We start from the raw sequence: 16027 nt of genomic DNA, 5'->3' as shown, positions 1-16027 counted from the left end.
AGTGTGTTTTACATGCACCAACTGCTCGAGCGTGGTCGGACTCCAACCGAAGTGTGTGTTTTTTGTTTTGCCTTTTTAAATATTTGTTTTTTAAATGTTTGTTTGTTGTGAAAGAGTAGACATCAGACCATCCTAAGGCCGCGTATGGCACATAACTCAGGACGCCTTACAGCACTGACTCCTAATGCTACAGCTAGTTCATTTTCATAGACCTTTTTCTAGACTAAAGGTTCTCTTTTAATCATCTTGGTAGGCTGTGCTTGATTTCAATTTGTGTCACTGCAGCCAGAGCTGACGCTGGGTGGCGTAACAAGTAGCTGCTTTGTACCAAATATCCTCAAAAACAGACTGGGGCTTCTGTTTCACCTTAATTCAGAAGGTAGGCGGTTTTTGAAGTGCTCCCACTTCACCTACGAAGCACCGGCTGCATGGAAACATCGCCTCATAGGTGTGTGCTGTCTTACAACACTTCAGCCGGTTGTTAATTGTGTGCCCTTTGCCCTTAAGAGTCCAAACTGAAACGTTTCAGTGATTAGCAGGATGCATGGTGCATATTTGCAGATTTTGAGTAATTTTATCCACTAGTCCAGTTTTAGAGAGACCAAACTTTTCCTCAAAGGTCCTGTTGAGACTCCTAAATCCTCCTCCCCGTATAGAACTCGTTCTCTCCCTTAAACCTTAGGTTAATAGAGTAAGGTCACCAAGAACATCTGAGTAGACGCCACTCTCTTTATCAACTGCACCCGCCTCATTTACCAGGTGCTTCTATAATGTGCCGGGGTCATTCAGATTGCAGACAAATGCATGTAGATGTATGTCTGAGGTTTCTGACTGCCCCGCTGTGATGGAGGTGAAGGACATTTAATTGTGCAGCTGGCAGCATTTAAAGATTAGACTGAGAAATAAAAAAAAACGGCAGCATTTCTTTGCTTTCAACAGTTTTCTCTGTTTCTGGGCAATCCACTTCACTTTCACCAGTTTTCATTCAAGCTTTTCATTCAATCTCGTTAAAAGTGCAAGATTTCAAAATAAGATTTCCAATCTCCTGTGATCAAATTCCATTCACACATTCTGTAGTAGGATGGAAGCAGAAATCTCTGCCTCTACATTTTCTTGAATGGACACTTTAAAGTTTAGGACTCTATTCTTTCTCTGGAAAATTCCTGCACTATCAATTACATTGTCCAAATGTCAAGTGCAACTTTCTTATATATAAATTAACATATAAATGAGGCCCTTTTTTGAACATCTGAAGGAGGTGCTGCTACAATGCTACAGAGAGTCTGCTCAGAGTGATCTTGGCATTAAGCATTTTGTTTTCTTTTATTGATTTCATTGTGCTTTGTTTAAGTTTTCTTTTCTTTCACAAATGACCTCTAAAGGAAAGACAATGAAGGTAAGTGCACTCAGTCACATTTAATATTATTTGCACCTCAGTCATTTGTCAAAGTATTTGAATGATGGCAATTTGCATTAATTTTCAAGGTAAAATAGGTCTGATCAAGACAATAATCCCTTTTGCATGAATGACATATTCGTATTGCACATATGAGAATACCCAGTTCACTTTCCTGTAGATACAAATCACATCCTTTTTTAAAAAGTCCTGTTTGCCCTTAAGTATAGTGAAAGGTTTGACTTGATGATCTTCACAAAACTGCAGTTCCACTCTCAAGTATTCCTGTGTCATAATAATTGTCCATTGGCTTCTTCAGCACAGATGACATACAGTATCTTTCTTTTGACAGTGTTTTTTAAATTTTACATTATTGTTCCCACTTTTACCTCAACAGGCTGGATTTTGATGCATTTTGAATTTTTTATGTTGTGTTGGGCAAAGGGAGCTCTGTTGTGAGTCTGTTGTGGTTGCATCATATTCCTTTTACAGCTTACACAGATCCTCCGTCATGTTATGATGGATTAGCTACACAAGCTAGATGTAGCTTTCAAATAGTATTGCTTTAAGTTGTCTTAGAACACACTCAAAGTGGGGCGGCTGTAGCTCAGGTGGCAGAGCAGGTCAGCCACTAATCAGAAGGTCGGTAGTTCGATCCCAGGCTGCCTCCTGGCTGCATGCCAAATATCCTTGGGCAAGATACTAACCCCATGTTTGCCTACTGGTGGTGGTCAGAGGGCCCGGTGGCGCCAGTGTCCGGCAGCCTCGCCTGTGGGCTTCTCTGTTTAGGCTGTCTCCCCCCTCGACCCAACCCCAGATGAACGGAAACAAATGGATAGATGGGAAAAAAACATTTTATAAACCACTTTCTTCCTCCTGTTGTTGATCACAGATTTAAAAGTCCTGCCCTGCAGACTCCACACATAACACATCACGAAAAAAAAAAATCACATTTCCACCCCTGCTTCTGGGCTAATGGCAAAACAACACCCCCACCGCCCATTCTCGTGATTGTATGTTTAACACTGAGCGGCGATGTTGAATAACGGCCTTGGACAGGCGGTATGATATGTGTTCTTGGCGGCAGTTTGCCTGGAATCATTAATTAAAGAACATTCAGCGTTGCCCTACTGTAACAGTAATATTCCACTGACAGAAAATGGACAATAACATTGAATTATCACAGTCTCATATGTTGCACCTGTTGTTTTGTCCATCCCCTGTGTGTACTGAGGGTAGACATGAGGTGTCAGATAAAGAGTTTAGCCTTCACAGATGTAATCATTGCTGCACAATGATGTTAGGCATGCCTCAAGTCAGAATAGGACCAGCGCTAGTCTCTGATGCAGTAAAGCAACAATGTGACGACTCAAGAGATTGATTGACACAAATAAAACCGTGCATCTTTGGATAAACTGTCATAGAAATGTTTTACAGTAGCCGTGCGCCACTGTTCTCATGCTTTTCTCACATCTTGCAGCTGAAGCTCTGTCACCCACTGCTGCCCCGCAGAGCATAAGAAGATCTTCTGAAGGTAGGGTGGACTGACTCATTCAGGATGTTTTTCTGCACAGTGCATTTGGCCCACACTCTCACTGTGTGATTGTCTGTAACCTTGCCAAAGAGGCAGATTAGAATTAAATAAAACTCTAACCCAGCGTCCTCACCTTTGGAAATATTTCTGTTTTGCTGTTTAGTCTCATTTTTGCACCTTCACCACTCTGCCTCCCTACATCCATCTGCGGTTAATGTATCACACTCTACATTGACCCGGTAATGACACAGTCAGTTTGTCATTACCGGGTCAGCGCAGGGCAGGTAGAATTTATCAAATTGAAGTTGGCAAGTGGAGAGGTAGTAATGTTCACAGGTGGGAAGGTGCCTAACCCCGTCGACCCCAAGTAATAATTCTTTTTCGGCGCTCTCGGCGCAAAGCTGTTCGTTTTTCATTTGCTTGACTCTTTCAGCAGGGAGCCTGGTGGAGGACATCGGTGAAATGATTCTTCAGCTGCGGAGACAAGTGGAGAGCATCTTCAGCATTAAGTATGGTAAGCTACCTGTAGCGGGGGAGCTTTTATCCTCATCCGCAGCGGGGGCAGGAAGTTATGCCAGGGCTATAAATTTTGCAGGAAGACTTTGATCTCTCCTTAACCAGTGTACAGCAATTTAAAATCTATCTGAATATTAATATTGGAACATTTAAGGTTTTCAATAATTCAGCACATGAGAATGAATCTGTTAAGTGTGGGGCAAAGGATGGGGCATGAAAAGGAAGAATCTCATTTTCACATCAGAGGAGTTAAAGCATAAAGACACAAAGTATTAGTCGCCTTTTAGAAGGCGGCATGTCACAGCACGCCAGCGACTCTCTGAACATAGACATGCGTGCGCTAAGAGTGAGTGTGGGTATTTGTTCGTATGGGTAATTTTAACACGGCAATGCTCAAAGTTATTAACGAGTTCTTCTTATTCCCTTTAAATACAAAGAAAAGTTTCAGTTCTTAGTTTAAAAAGGGTTTTAGTTCAGCCGGCTGAGGGACTGATGAGCACATGACAGATGAGGCGAGACATGTGCCTGTCCATCCACACATTACAATAACCTGTGAGCTGGATGAGCTTTCTACGTCACGTTAGGTTAATGTGTCTGGAAAAGCAACGTGAGCATGAGACTGAAAACGAGCTAAAAATCGGGTTGTTTTTGTTATTTTTTGATTTTAGTTTTTAAAGCTATCGTTTTATAATAGATTTCCTTGAGTTTAGAAATATGGATGGTGCTATCGCAACATTTGTCTCATGGTGGGTGTAGCCATGTGACCGTGTAGCTTTTTAGTTTGCCGGTGTGACAAACGAGGGTCGGATCTGACCGAGTGACAGGGGGACGGTGCAGACGGTGCAGATGCCCCCCGAAGCTTATCCTGCTTTGCCCGTGTTGACTTTAAATTATGGGGGCCATCATTTACAAAATAAATGTCACTGCCTTGGCTTTTTGTGTTGTCTCTTTTGGACTTTGATCAAAAGCTTTCAAATAAAACTTGCTTTCTATTTTGTTTTTTTAATTTTTAACCCCTATTGTAGCAATCATGTTGTATTCAGTAAGGCCTGGAACTACAGAACAAAACCATAAACTTTCATCTTTCCATCTGTCATATGTTTGTGTTACTCTAAGAACAGAGTAACAGGAGTATTTCACTCACTCAAAAATGCACAAACATTTGGACTTTGTTAGTGTAATTAATCTGCACAGCTTGCTATAATATTTGTGAGATAACCGCATTAAACTCTACAAATGCAAGAAGTCCAGTTCAGCGACTCCTCACAGCTATAGCCGCCTGTATCACCCACTTGAGCCTCAGTAAGGGTACTTGTGTAAAAGGTGACCCTCTCTCTGTAGCTGTTAGAAGGCGTAAACTAACCACAGAGATCAAAACTGTCGAGCCAGGCTGAGATGGCCATTTGAGATGCAACTCGACACTTTCATGTTAGCTCCTTTATTGCTGCTTGGTTAAAAGCAGCAATAAAGGATTGCTGTGATCATGGCTCAAGAGTTGGGAGTTCGCCTTGTAATCGGAGGGTTGCCGGTTCGAGCCCCGGCTTGGACAGTCTCGGCCGTTGTGTCCTTGGGCAAGACACTTCACTTGTTGCCTACTGGTGGTGGTCAGAGGGCCCGGTGGCGCCAGTGTTCGGCAGCCTCGCCTCTGTCAGTGCGCCCCAGGGTGGCTGTGGCTACAATGTAGCTTGCCATCACCAGTGTGTGAATGTGTGTGTGAATGGGTGGATGACTGAATGTGTAAAGCTCTTTGGGGTCCTTAGGGACTAGTAAAGTGCTATACAAATACAGGCCATTTACCATTTTAAAACTGTCACACAAATTTGGCGAACTTTCCCTATTTGGTGTTTTTGCAATTTTCCCCAGATTTCAGAAGACGGAAAGAAATGAGATGAATTGGAATAAGACGACTTGAATGAAATAGATCAATAAGCTTTGTGCTTGTTTTTCCTGTTTTTCCTTCTTCAGCTGAAGCCCTGGGCCTTCCTGAACCAACCAAGGTGCCGTACTCCAAATTCCAGATGTACCCTGAGGATCTGTATGTAACCGGGCTGCCAGAGGGAATCTCTATCCGAAGACCCAACTGTTTCGGAGCAGCCAAACTACGCAAGATCCTGGCTGCCAGCAGTCAGATCCAGTTTGTTATCAAAAGGTGAGAAATAATTATATATAGAAAGTCATCTGGAGAGTGTAGCGGTGCGTTGAAGTGTGTGTTATTTCAGTTTTCGCTCTCTGATTTGTAAATATCGTCACAATCTTTTGCTCATCTCTAGACCCGAGCTCTTAGCTGAGCAGGTAAAACAAGAGATGCCTTCCATCCCGATCTGTGATTCAGGTTTGTCTCTTTTTATACTTACTTTCTCATCAGCAGCATCTTCAACCCAAACTAATCACACACATATGCAGTGTTAAATTTTGATATGTTTGTTTTGTCCTCTGCAATACACAGTTGAAGTTTTAAGGTCAAATCCAGTTCACAGGCTATTTTTAAAACGGCTCCTTTGAAGAACAACAGAAAGTCCTTGCAGGGATTTTTCTGCAGCTGCCTCCTCTTTATTTGTGACAAAGCTCCTAACGTTTGCTTTATTCAGTAAGTCTTAAGACGATAAAAGTTTTAACCTTTAAATGTTTTTCTCCAAAGAGCTGGATGCCAAGGATGCAGCACCAGTAACGGAGGACACTGCAGCTGTATCCAAGAGACCTGGATTCTCAGGTACGGTCGAGCTGCATCAGTCTTCTTAGATTTGCCGTTAACTGTTTAAACACGAATTGCCTCTGCTCGCTGACGTTGAAAGCCAGATGACATATTTTAAAGCGTCTTCGTCCTCTCGTCAACAGAGTGCTTGGAGTCCAAGCTGTCCAGAATCGACCTGGCCAACACGCTGCGAGAGCAGGTCCAAGATCTCTTCAACAGGAAGTATGGGGAGGCATTGGGCATCAAGTACCCCGTCCAAGTGCCTTACAAAAGGATCAAGAACAACCCGGACTCGGTCATCATCGAGGGCCTTCCCCCCGGCATCCCCTTCAGGAAGCCCTGCACCTTCGGCTCCCAGAACCTGGAGAGGATCCTGGCTGTCGCTGACAAAATCAGCTTCACCATCACCAGGTGAGAAATGCTGATCACTCTAAGAGCTGTTTAATATTCTGACTGGTAATGATGCACTTTCCCAGTATATTCATCTGTGGTGCTAAACCAAAATAACAAGCTACAAAATGCACAAATTCAAATGTTTTCATCAAATAAGATCCATATCTGTCTATCGGTCTTCCTTCCTGCAGTTAATGGCTTGGATATTTATTACTGTCTTTAAATATATGTCGGCTAATTCTGTTCATTGTGCTTGTTTCATTGTGTTGCATGCAGACCATTTCAAGGACTTATTCCAAAACCAGGTATGAGCACGCTGCGCTTTGCTTTCATGACATCTGATTTATTACGCAGCATCTATCACAGAGAGCAAAACAACATTTAATGTTACTAAACATTTTTCGTTGACTTCATCAGCACCTCGACGAGTCACTTTACTAAAGAAGGCCTACGCTTCAATAAATGGTGAGGAGAAAATGCTTTGATAGCGTCCATTATAAATGCTGCGGCTTTTATTTTGAATGCTGTCTGTGACCGATTCTCTCCTCCTGACAGATGATGACGACATTAACCGCATGGGGGAGAAAGTAGTCCTTCGAGAGCAAGTCAAGGAACTCTTCAACAAGAAATACGGTAAATAGATCCGCAGCGTGGAGCTGTTGTTATCTGTACAAGACGGATAACCTTTTTACCATGAACCAGTTTCATCTGCATGATGAGTCCAAGTCGTGGGCGTGTTCAGTTTAATTCTCACAACACAGGAGAAAAACAACACGTCCCTTATTGCTCAGGGTGAGCCTCATAAGTGAGACGTGTGGCTGGAAATTTAAATCCAGAATGTTCGTCCTACTTGTTGAATTAGGGGCAAGTCTTATAAATGCATGCTCCAAATTTCACTCATGAAACGTGGCTGTTAAGTTTTGTGGAGCAATTTCAATACAGGCTTCACACAATTTGGTATAGAAGCCTGAAGAGGAAAAAAACAAACAAAACAAAAACGGTGCTAATGTCACAGCAGTGCCTTAAAAATACAACATTTCCACATGCATAGGGTCCACGGGTGGAAAGTCTGCACGGTAAACAATAAAAAACCTCTTATCAAAGTGGTGTCTATAGAGAGATTTAGTGCAAACTGATTTATTTTAGTTTGTGTGGCAAAGAAAAACTTCACATGTTGAATTGTTGTGCACCTAACAAATTTCAGCATTCTTACTTCTTATTTATTGAGGACCACAGGTGTAACAGCTCTGCGATAGGCCCCGCGGCTGATACGCTCTTTCATTTTGGGCCCTTACCACCACGCAGTGCTTCAGCAAACACGTTACCTCACGTTCTCGCTCACACGAACACACAAACAAATTTAAGTTATAAAATATTGTCATGTAGCAATAATCAGTAACATCTGTAGGATCATTCCAGCTTTGAATCAGCACCACGGACAGCAACCGCAGTCAGCGATCTTGGGAGCAGACAAACATCTTCTTCTTCAGCCAGGCTAACACACGCTTTGGTTGCTAACTTATTACTGTGATGATTGCAGTGTATGAAGTTCCACCTTTGTTCAGGTTATAATAAAAGATCTCAAAGGGTAATAATGCTGCACCTGCACCTCTGCTTAAGAACTTTTAGCTGCTGTTATCAAAATGAATGAAGAACGCTGCATTTCTATGCACGTTTCATACCTACAGTATGCCAGTTACAGGCATGAGTTTCTTTATTCATGGGAAAACATGTGCCTGCATGCTTCTTATTTTTCACAGGAAAAGAAAAGGTGTCACACTGATCGTGCCGTTGTTGTTTGTTCTGTTTAGGTGAGGCTCTGGGCTTAGATCGCTCCGTCGTGGTCCCGTACAAGCTAATCCGCGGCAGTCCAGAGTCTATAGAAGTTAGTGGCCTTCCAGACGAAATCCCTTTCCGAAACCCAAACACCTACGACATCGTGTGCCTGGAGAAAATCCTTCAAGCCGCAGATAAAATAACATTCAACATCAAGAGCCAGCTACAGTGAGTGCAGCGACACCGGAATGTTCAGCAGCGCTAGCCGTCGCTGCACCGTACATTTCAGCGGGAATTTAGGGTTTTGCTTCTCGGTAGTTAAGCTCATTATGGTTTATTTATGCTTTGGATTTAAATCCAGCCTCTAAGATGTCAAAGAATAAATCTTCCACAGCAAATGTAAATAAAATGAAATAGAAAACAACGTTTTGACATCCAAGCAGTTAAGCTATGATGAAAGAATGAAGGCAAAGCTTTAAATCGTGCACAATTCAGGGATTTTTTTTCTCTAGGTATCAAGTAAGTGCAGTCTGAATAGAGGGCTAATTAGAATTCAGGAATGTTTTTTATAGTTACAAAAAAAAGATTGTATCTTTAAAGAAACAAAAATGCAGCTACATCACCTAAAATGACCCGGCCTTTTCTCTCTCCTGTTCAGACCTTTTGCAGAAATCTGTAGCCAAGCTTGTAACACAGGTAAGTGTTACACAAACAACCTTCTGTTGATGGAAGTGAGGCTTTCTGTGCTGCGTGTGCCTCCAGAGTAAAAGCCTTTGCTTTGTGCCTTCAGTAGGAACAGACGCCTCCACTAATCGACGGAAACGCAAGAGAGTCCAGGAGAGCAACCAAGTGCCTGCCTCCTCCGACCTGGGAATATCAAGCAATCAGATTCCAGTGATGGTACATTAAATAAAATATATATTTTCTTCACCATATGAAATCATAAGCTAGTTGATGAATACTAGGACATCTTTATTCTTCTGTTCTTACTCACACAGGTCCTTAAAGACTCTTAAAAACCTTAAATACACTTTGATTTCAGAGCTACAGCATGCTGGCCTGCTGTTAGGGCAAAAATGCACTTTAATAAGGAAGCCCCCCTTTACCTCGACTTAACTGTAGCTTCGATCAGTCAGAGAAACTCAAGCATTTAAGACGCCTAACAGAATGCGTATCAGCTTAAGTGCAGTGTATGTGGAGCATTTAGCTGCTGTCAGACGGCAGCCTCTGACATGTAACTGCAGCCATCACCAGTCCCGACAGGTGGCACAGCCTCTCTTCCTGTGACAGGTAGGTTTATAGTAGCGGTTTTAGCAAAGTGGAAGGTAAGCAGCGCAGCTATTCAGGACTGACTGAGAAAATGAGCGGTTATATATCAGCCGTGTCACTGACTCTGACGACACGATGTGTTAACGCGCACAAGGAGGAAAGGAACACAGCTAGCACTGCTAACGTTAGCCACGCTGTATCCAGGGATGTCAGGATGTAAAGTTTCAAACTCAATACTGATAACGAGGGAAACGGGGAAAACTTCGATGATCCATCATAACAGAACAAGATCCTGGCAGCAGGAAATAGGACAGGAGTTCCTTGTTGAACTTCCACGTAGGCTTCATGTATAACTGCGAGAGCTACAGCTCTGCTTGTTTTCTGTGCTTCTGGTGACTTGGTAGCATATTTACCATATTTATCCCTTTAATGTCTGGTAGATGTTTTAGAAACAACACATTATTAGACACAAATAGTTAAACTGATGCTCCCTGTTAATGTCCCAGCTCACACGTTAACTAGCCAGAACCACAATGGTACAATGATAACTGAACAAACGGAGAATGTAGCAGCCAGGTAACAGTTAAATGATGTGGTGACTGTTTAATGGTTCAGCGTCGTTGTACCAGGAACTTTTACTGACCTCTCAAATCCCTCAAAGACCAGGATGTCGGCGTTTACGATGCTTTGCAAAGGTTGTTTCAGCTTCGTTGCCACCACTTGGTTGTCTTGTTTGCATGCAGGCTTATTGCATCCTCGGCCTTTCCCTGGCATTTTGCTTCATATGCAAAGTCTATCATGCTACGCCAGCTCACTGACTGTTGGTGTGTTCAGCTGCTAGTGAGGGGTGGAGCTGTGAACTGGAGAAGGCAAAGATGGCACTGTTGGTGTTTTTTGATTGATTGATTGATTGATTGATTGATTGATTTATTTATTTTTTGGGGGGGTGTAACCTTTTTGTACCCATTAATTTCATTTTTGATACATCCCACATTTCTCTATAATTTATTCCTCGTAGTTTGTTTATTTTAAACAAATAAAATCATTTAAGGGGATGATGATGTAGAGGTCTCAAAACTCGTGGGTCAAATATGATACACTTCGCCTTATTGGGTTAAAGCACATCTAATATCAGATCAGTAAAAAGCTGATGGTCCTCTCCCCATAAGTTCATGTTTTCTCAATCTTCTTAATGCGATAACTTCAAAACAAGATGACGTAGGATTGTGAAATTGATACCACAGGTGCGTCTACTAGGAGGCTGAGGAGCAAATTAGTGACTAGTAAATTAGTGACTAGGCACGTCCTTCATCTGTGGTGATACCTCCATACAAATGGGCAGGCTAAGCAAACCAGAGAGCTGGCATAAATTGGATAATTTAGAAAAAAGCCAAAAGATATTGGCGTGAAAAGGCAGGAAACCCCGGTCGCTGATGGAGTCGGAGTCGATAAAACACCTTAAACTGCAGTAGATGACTGTGTGTTCAACTGTAAGTACTGAAATGTAATATTAAAACAGGTTTAGAGGCAAGGTCAGCAACATTTTGCAGTAATGAAATCATTTTCTCCACCATTATGCTTCTTCCCTGCAGCAGTGGCCCATGTACATGGTGGACTACAGTGGAGTGAACGTGCAGGTTCCCGGGAAAGTCAATTACTGAAGGAGGAACCAGGGCGGCAGCAAAGGGATTCAAGGAGGAGTTTGTCAACACTCGCCACTCTTCCACAGTGCAACACTAACACTTTACCAGTGCTACAACTTAACGATCTCTCCAGACTGAATACAGAGAGCTGCAGGTTTGACTCTGAGAATGATGCTCGAGTGTTGAGGAACAACAGAATGTATTTGGGTCGAAACGTTGCAGGGCAGATGTCGGCTCGACGGGACTGCTATCAGCTGGTCGCGACAGTAATCTTGTTGTTTTTTTTACAAACTGCAAATATTACCGACGTCGTGTTATTTGCCCTTGCATTTTATAAAATGAGTCATGCTGTTGTTTTCCAGCATTTGGTTGCAATGTATTACTGACAGAAAATGTCTTTCATAATGATATGGTTCCATATTATTCAGATATTTGTACTTTTTATTTATTATATTTATTATTAAAATATAACATTATGTGCAGGGATGTAAAATATATTATTCTGTTACACAGCTCTTCGAGGAACTATCACAACACTAACAGATGCTACTAGCACTCAGTAACTACAGGTAACCGCTGAAAACATGATTAAAATGAAGTGTCTTAATTGGGTGTTGGGGTGACGGCAAGATTTTAGAAATTAAAGGAGACAAAACGGACTCAGAGTCTGCCCCACGGAGCAGGGAAAACCTCTGCTCGCATTGAAAACGAGACACTCGGTAAACAGCCTTTTTTATGTTAGCACTACATTAACGATTTGTAAAATATTGTCATTTTAAGTCAGCCTGAATGTATCATGTAAAGAAAAGAATGGTATGTTATTCTGCGGTGACTGTCTCTGGACTAACAATATTTAATATGCTGTACCTTAACGCCAATTAGGCCTTTGAAATAAAATGTGTTGCCTTGCACTTTCATTTTGTAGTAGTTTGTTTTGGTGTTGGCGAGGGGGGGGGGGGTCAACTTAATGAAAATGAAGAGGAGTGTAAAAAGCAAGAAGGTGGTGAGTTGAGCCCATAATGAGGATTAAATATGATGACAAATAACTAAAAGCTGTTAGTCTAGGCTTAAATGTCAACGACAGGAACCTGAATATTGTTACTGTCGCTAGCAAGTAAGCAAAATTTGTATTTATATTGTACCTTTCAAGATAAATATCACAAAGTGTTACAGAACAAACCTGCCGGAGCATAAAAACAAGAGGTCAAAAATATGTTTTTTTTAAAACAAAGAGTTTTTAGCTGCTTTTTAACAGAATTACAATAATTCAAACGTGACAAAATAAAGGCATAAATAATAATTTTCAATTCAGAGTATGACACAGTGGAAGTCAACTTGGCAATGTTTTTAATTGGTAAACTATGAGAGAGCCAGAGATTTAATGTGAGCTTGCAAAGTTCTTGATTGAACATTTAAGAAAAGTGGCAAAGGGACCTAAAATTTCCATCAGGCAAAATCTGTCAGGGCCCAAACGAGGGCTCTTGTTTTTTATTGAGTCGGAGAAGACTGTCTGCTAACCCGTGCTGGGCTTGTAATATGTAACTGTAGGCTTGACATATACAACTGAATGTCATCTGCGTAGAAGCGATAAGAAATATCATTAGAAGTCCTCCAAATGTGCTGATTTTGAAAAATCAGTTCTTGAAATGTTAAGTTTCTACTATTTACTCAGTAGACAAAAATTAATCTATCAGTATTAAGTTTAATAGCGCAGTAAGGCCCATGGATATTTCTATTATAAATAATTATATAGTCATATTTACCAATCGAAGTTCTCATTTAAGCAGCCTTATTTTTTTCAAAAATAATATCTCAGTCCTTGATTTAGGAGAAATTGCTGCATATTTATGTCCTAAAGATTTCCGTCACCTATTCCATATATAGGAAATGGACGAGCCGCGTTTAAAGCTCTTTTCCCAGATTAAAACAACTAGTAACTTTAGTAATTTTAGTATTTTGGAAGAGTGTTTTAAACACTACACAAATAATGATTTTCATTATATTTACTGTACCCCAGTACAACTCCATAAATGTGGGATAAAATGGCTGAAAACATGTGTCATTAGTAAATAAACATTATTTACTAGGACTGTTGGAGTTTGTAGTTTAGCACGCCGTTTAGTTTCCCACATTTGCTGTTATGTATTTAGTTCTGGTGACTGCGCTGGTTTTGTCAGTACTGGTTGGAAGGCCTGCTTTGCTTCCTCCTTTTCAGGTCCTAATTAAGAGCTGCTCCCTTCTAAAACAGGAAATGATGTCACCGGACAGACTAGACATCTGTCCAGGGTATACCCCACCTCTCGCTGAGATAGGCTCTAACCCCCATGAACCTGAACTGGATAAGCAGAAGAGGATGGATTGATGGATGGACTTCACCTGGAGCCTATTTAAGTTTGTTTCCTTCCAACATGGCTCTCTCTCCTCCTGGAAGGCTGGAACTTTTCAGGCAGCCAATTTGGTTTTCTTTCCACTTGATTGCGTGTCATCCCTAATTTAAGTTGCGTGTTGGTTGTAGGTTAGCACCAGTTTTCTTTTCTTCTTTTTCTCAGTTTATGATTAATAAATTGGCTTGGTGGAAGCTGTTGTTGTGTGGCTCTCCCTTCTATATTATTTCCTGCATGAGCCAGACAAAACAAGCTCGTTCACTGCAAATCTGCAAAATCCTTGAATGTTCAAGGCTGTGAAATCTATTGGGACTACAAAAAGACAGCATCCGATCCATAGGTCCACTAAGATGTAGTGGAGCTATGGATAGGAACTTTAAAAGAGCCTTTAAATACTAATATTACAGCAGCACCATTCCACCTCCCTCTAAGATGCTGTGATTGGATGTGTGCAAAGTCTGTTAGAGACTGTAAAAAAGTGGTGAGCCAACTTTGTTGTAAAATTAGGAGTGAAATCCCAAATATTGGGAACATTTGGGATTTCAGCCCTATATGAACTCAGTTAATCAAAGGAATCCGTACACAGCAGTACACCATTCATGAAAAAGGTGCATTAAAAAATTGCAAAAGTGCAATTACTATTATGAAGGCGGAATCTGCCTAAAGATTACAAAGATATCTCTTCATACTGAGCTGTAAACTTGTATTTCAGCTCTAAAGTCGGTCATTTTAACACGAAAGTCCATGGGGATTGGCTCACCACTGCAGTCTGCCTCAAGTGGCCACTCCAGAAACTGTAGTTGCGTCCAACTGTTGGCTTCACTGTTCACCCGGAGAGGTCGCTGCCTCCTGTCTTCCAAATTCCTTTCAGTACACTCCACTTATCCACCAGCCTTCACAAAAATGTGCCCCAGTAGTTTTCACCTCATCCTGCTAAAAAAAGACAAACTGACTCACAGCAGCACAATACCCTGCCAAGCGGTCATGTTCTCCCCTTAACATTTCCACTAGAAATAAATGGTTTAATGGTTAAAGGAACATTTATTTAGCAGGAAGCAATGGGTTCGTGCTCTGCAGCTAGATAACTAAAACTGCTCAGAAGGCACCGAGCAGTGCACTGAACACACAGGGCATACATAAAGACTCCTCGGCAGCTACGTCCTAAAGGCTTTGAAAGCACTTCTTGTTTAACAGCTTCTTGCTATGAATGATGGGAGCATAGAGTCACAACTAGAAAACAGAGATCCGTATTTGTGTTTCTTTTTAGCTCTTCTCGGTGGAATAAGCAGCCGTGGGATTGGGTGGCTGGGACTGAGCTATGTCTGAATCAAAAAGTCATGGCAGATGTTGTAACAGGAGGGGCTGGATTGGTTTCTTAGCAGCATCTGGTGACCCAGGACCAGTAATAACCTGCAGCATTTCATACCCAGGGCCAAGTTTAAGCCCTAAAGCTGGCCCGTGTTTAAGCCTATTAATAAACCTGAACTCATGCCACAACTGGCGCCTAATGCAGGCACCTCACCTCTACTTGACCCATGCCTATTATTGCGTCATAACTAGGAGTGTTTCATGTTTAGACCAGTCAGTGGAATCTGATCAGAACACATTAATCCAGTGTCTGGAGTTAAACTGGAGGGGTTAGGTAGATAAAGCTTTTACATCCCCACTGAGCTTTAAAGGTACTTTATGTAATTTCCTTCTGCAACTTTAGATATAAATGTCACCACCAGGAGGTGGTGTTTTAACACCACCTCCTGGTGGTGACATTTATAGCTGATTTAAATTTATAGCTGATTTAAATGGCTAAATTACCTCCTCAACATGTCTCGAAGTTCTCCAGAGGCCTGGTGATGAACTAATCATTTGATTCAGGTGTGTAGACCCAGGGTGACATCTAAAACCTGCAGGACACCAGCACTCGAGGCCTGGAGTTGCCCAACCCTGGTTTAGATTATGAGTGTCAAACATAAGGGCTGGGGGCCAGATCAGCGAAGACTCTAATCCGGCCCTACTTAAAAGCTGTGGAAAACTTTTATAAGTTTTACAGCTTTATCTTTACTGATAAAGATCTCCCCCATGATACACCAAAATATTTAGGTAATAGATAAAAAAATTTAAATGACAGAAAATGTCATCTTTTTCCCTTTTTTTTTTTTTAAACAATGATACACTGTAAAAATAAATAAAATATAATTTTCTGACAGGACAATCAAAGAGCTACAGCTCTGCAATTTTACATGTTTTTCTTACAATTTAAGAGATCAACTAATTTTTAAAAATAGTAATTTTTTTTAAACAGTTTCACTGATTTCTTTTCAGAAATTCATGTCAAAGTTTATGGGGATAATGTGTGGTGATAGAATCTACTTTTAGAGTAGGCCAGTCTGTTACTTAACTCACCTGATGCTATACTGATTTAAGTGT

At 41.4% G+C, this 16027-nt stretch overlaps 1 protein-coding gene across 1 annotated transcript in view; it reads left to right on the top strand.

The window, feature by feature from the left end:
• gtf2ird1 (GTF2I repeat domain containing 1) overlaps positions 1–12097 on the top strand; it is a 45197-nt gene extending 33100 nt beyond the window's left edge. The window contains exons 15-27 of the mRNA XM_085364715.1: positions 2877–2930; positions 3364–3444; positions 5412–5595; positions 5717–5778; positions 6085–6156; positions 6282–6549; positions 6808–6836; positions 6949–6996; positions 7087–7164; positions 8343–8535; positions 8966–9003; positions 9098–9207; positions 11169–12097. Coding sequence (XP_085220841.1) covers positions 2877–2930; positions 3364–3444; positions 5412–5595; positions 5717–5778; positions 6085–6156; positions 6282–6549; positions 6808–6836; positions 6949–6996; positions 7087–7164; positions 8343–8535; positions 8966–9003; positions 9098–9207; positions 11169–11237 — 1286 coding nt within the window. The 3' untranslated portion in view covers positions 11238–12097. The remainder of the gene's footprint in view (positions 1–2876; positions 2931–3363; positions 3445–5411; positions 5596–5716; positions 5779–6084; positions 6157–6281; positions 6550–6807; positions 6837–6948; positions 6997–7086; positions 7165–8342; positions 8536–8965; positions 9004–9097; positions 9208–11168) is intronic.
• Positions 12098–16027: the final 3930 nt, after the last annotated feature.

Source organism: Diplotaxodon limnothrissa, linkage group LG10, assembly GCF_057381915.1.
Source record: "Diplotaxodon limnothrissa isolate DT_005_m linkage group LG10, D_limnothrissa_male_GT1.1, whole genome shotgun sequence".
NCBI classification, from domain to species: domain Eukaryota; kingdom Metazoa; phylum Chordata; class Actinopteri; order Cichliformes; family Cichlidae; genus Diplotaxodon; species Diplotaxodon limnothrissa.
The sequence above is the reverse complement of the archived record's forward strand: the minus strand, read 5'-3'. Positions and strand labels throughout refer to the sequence as shown.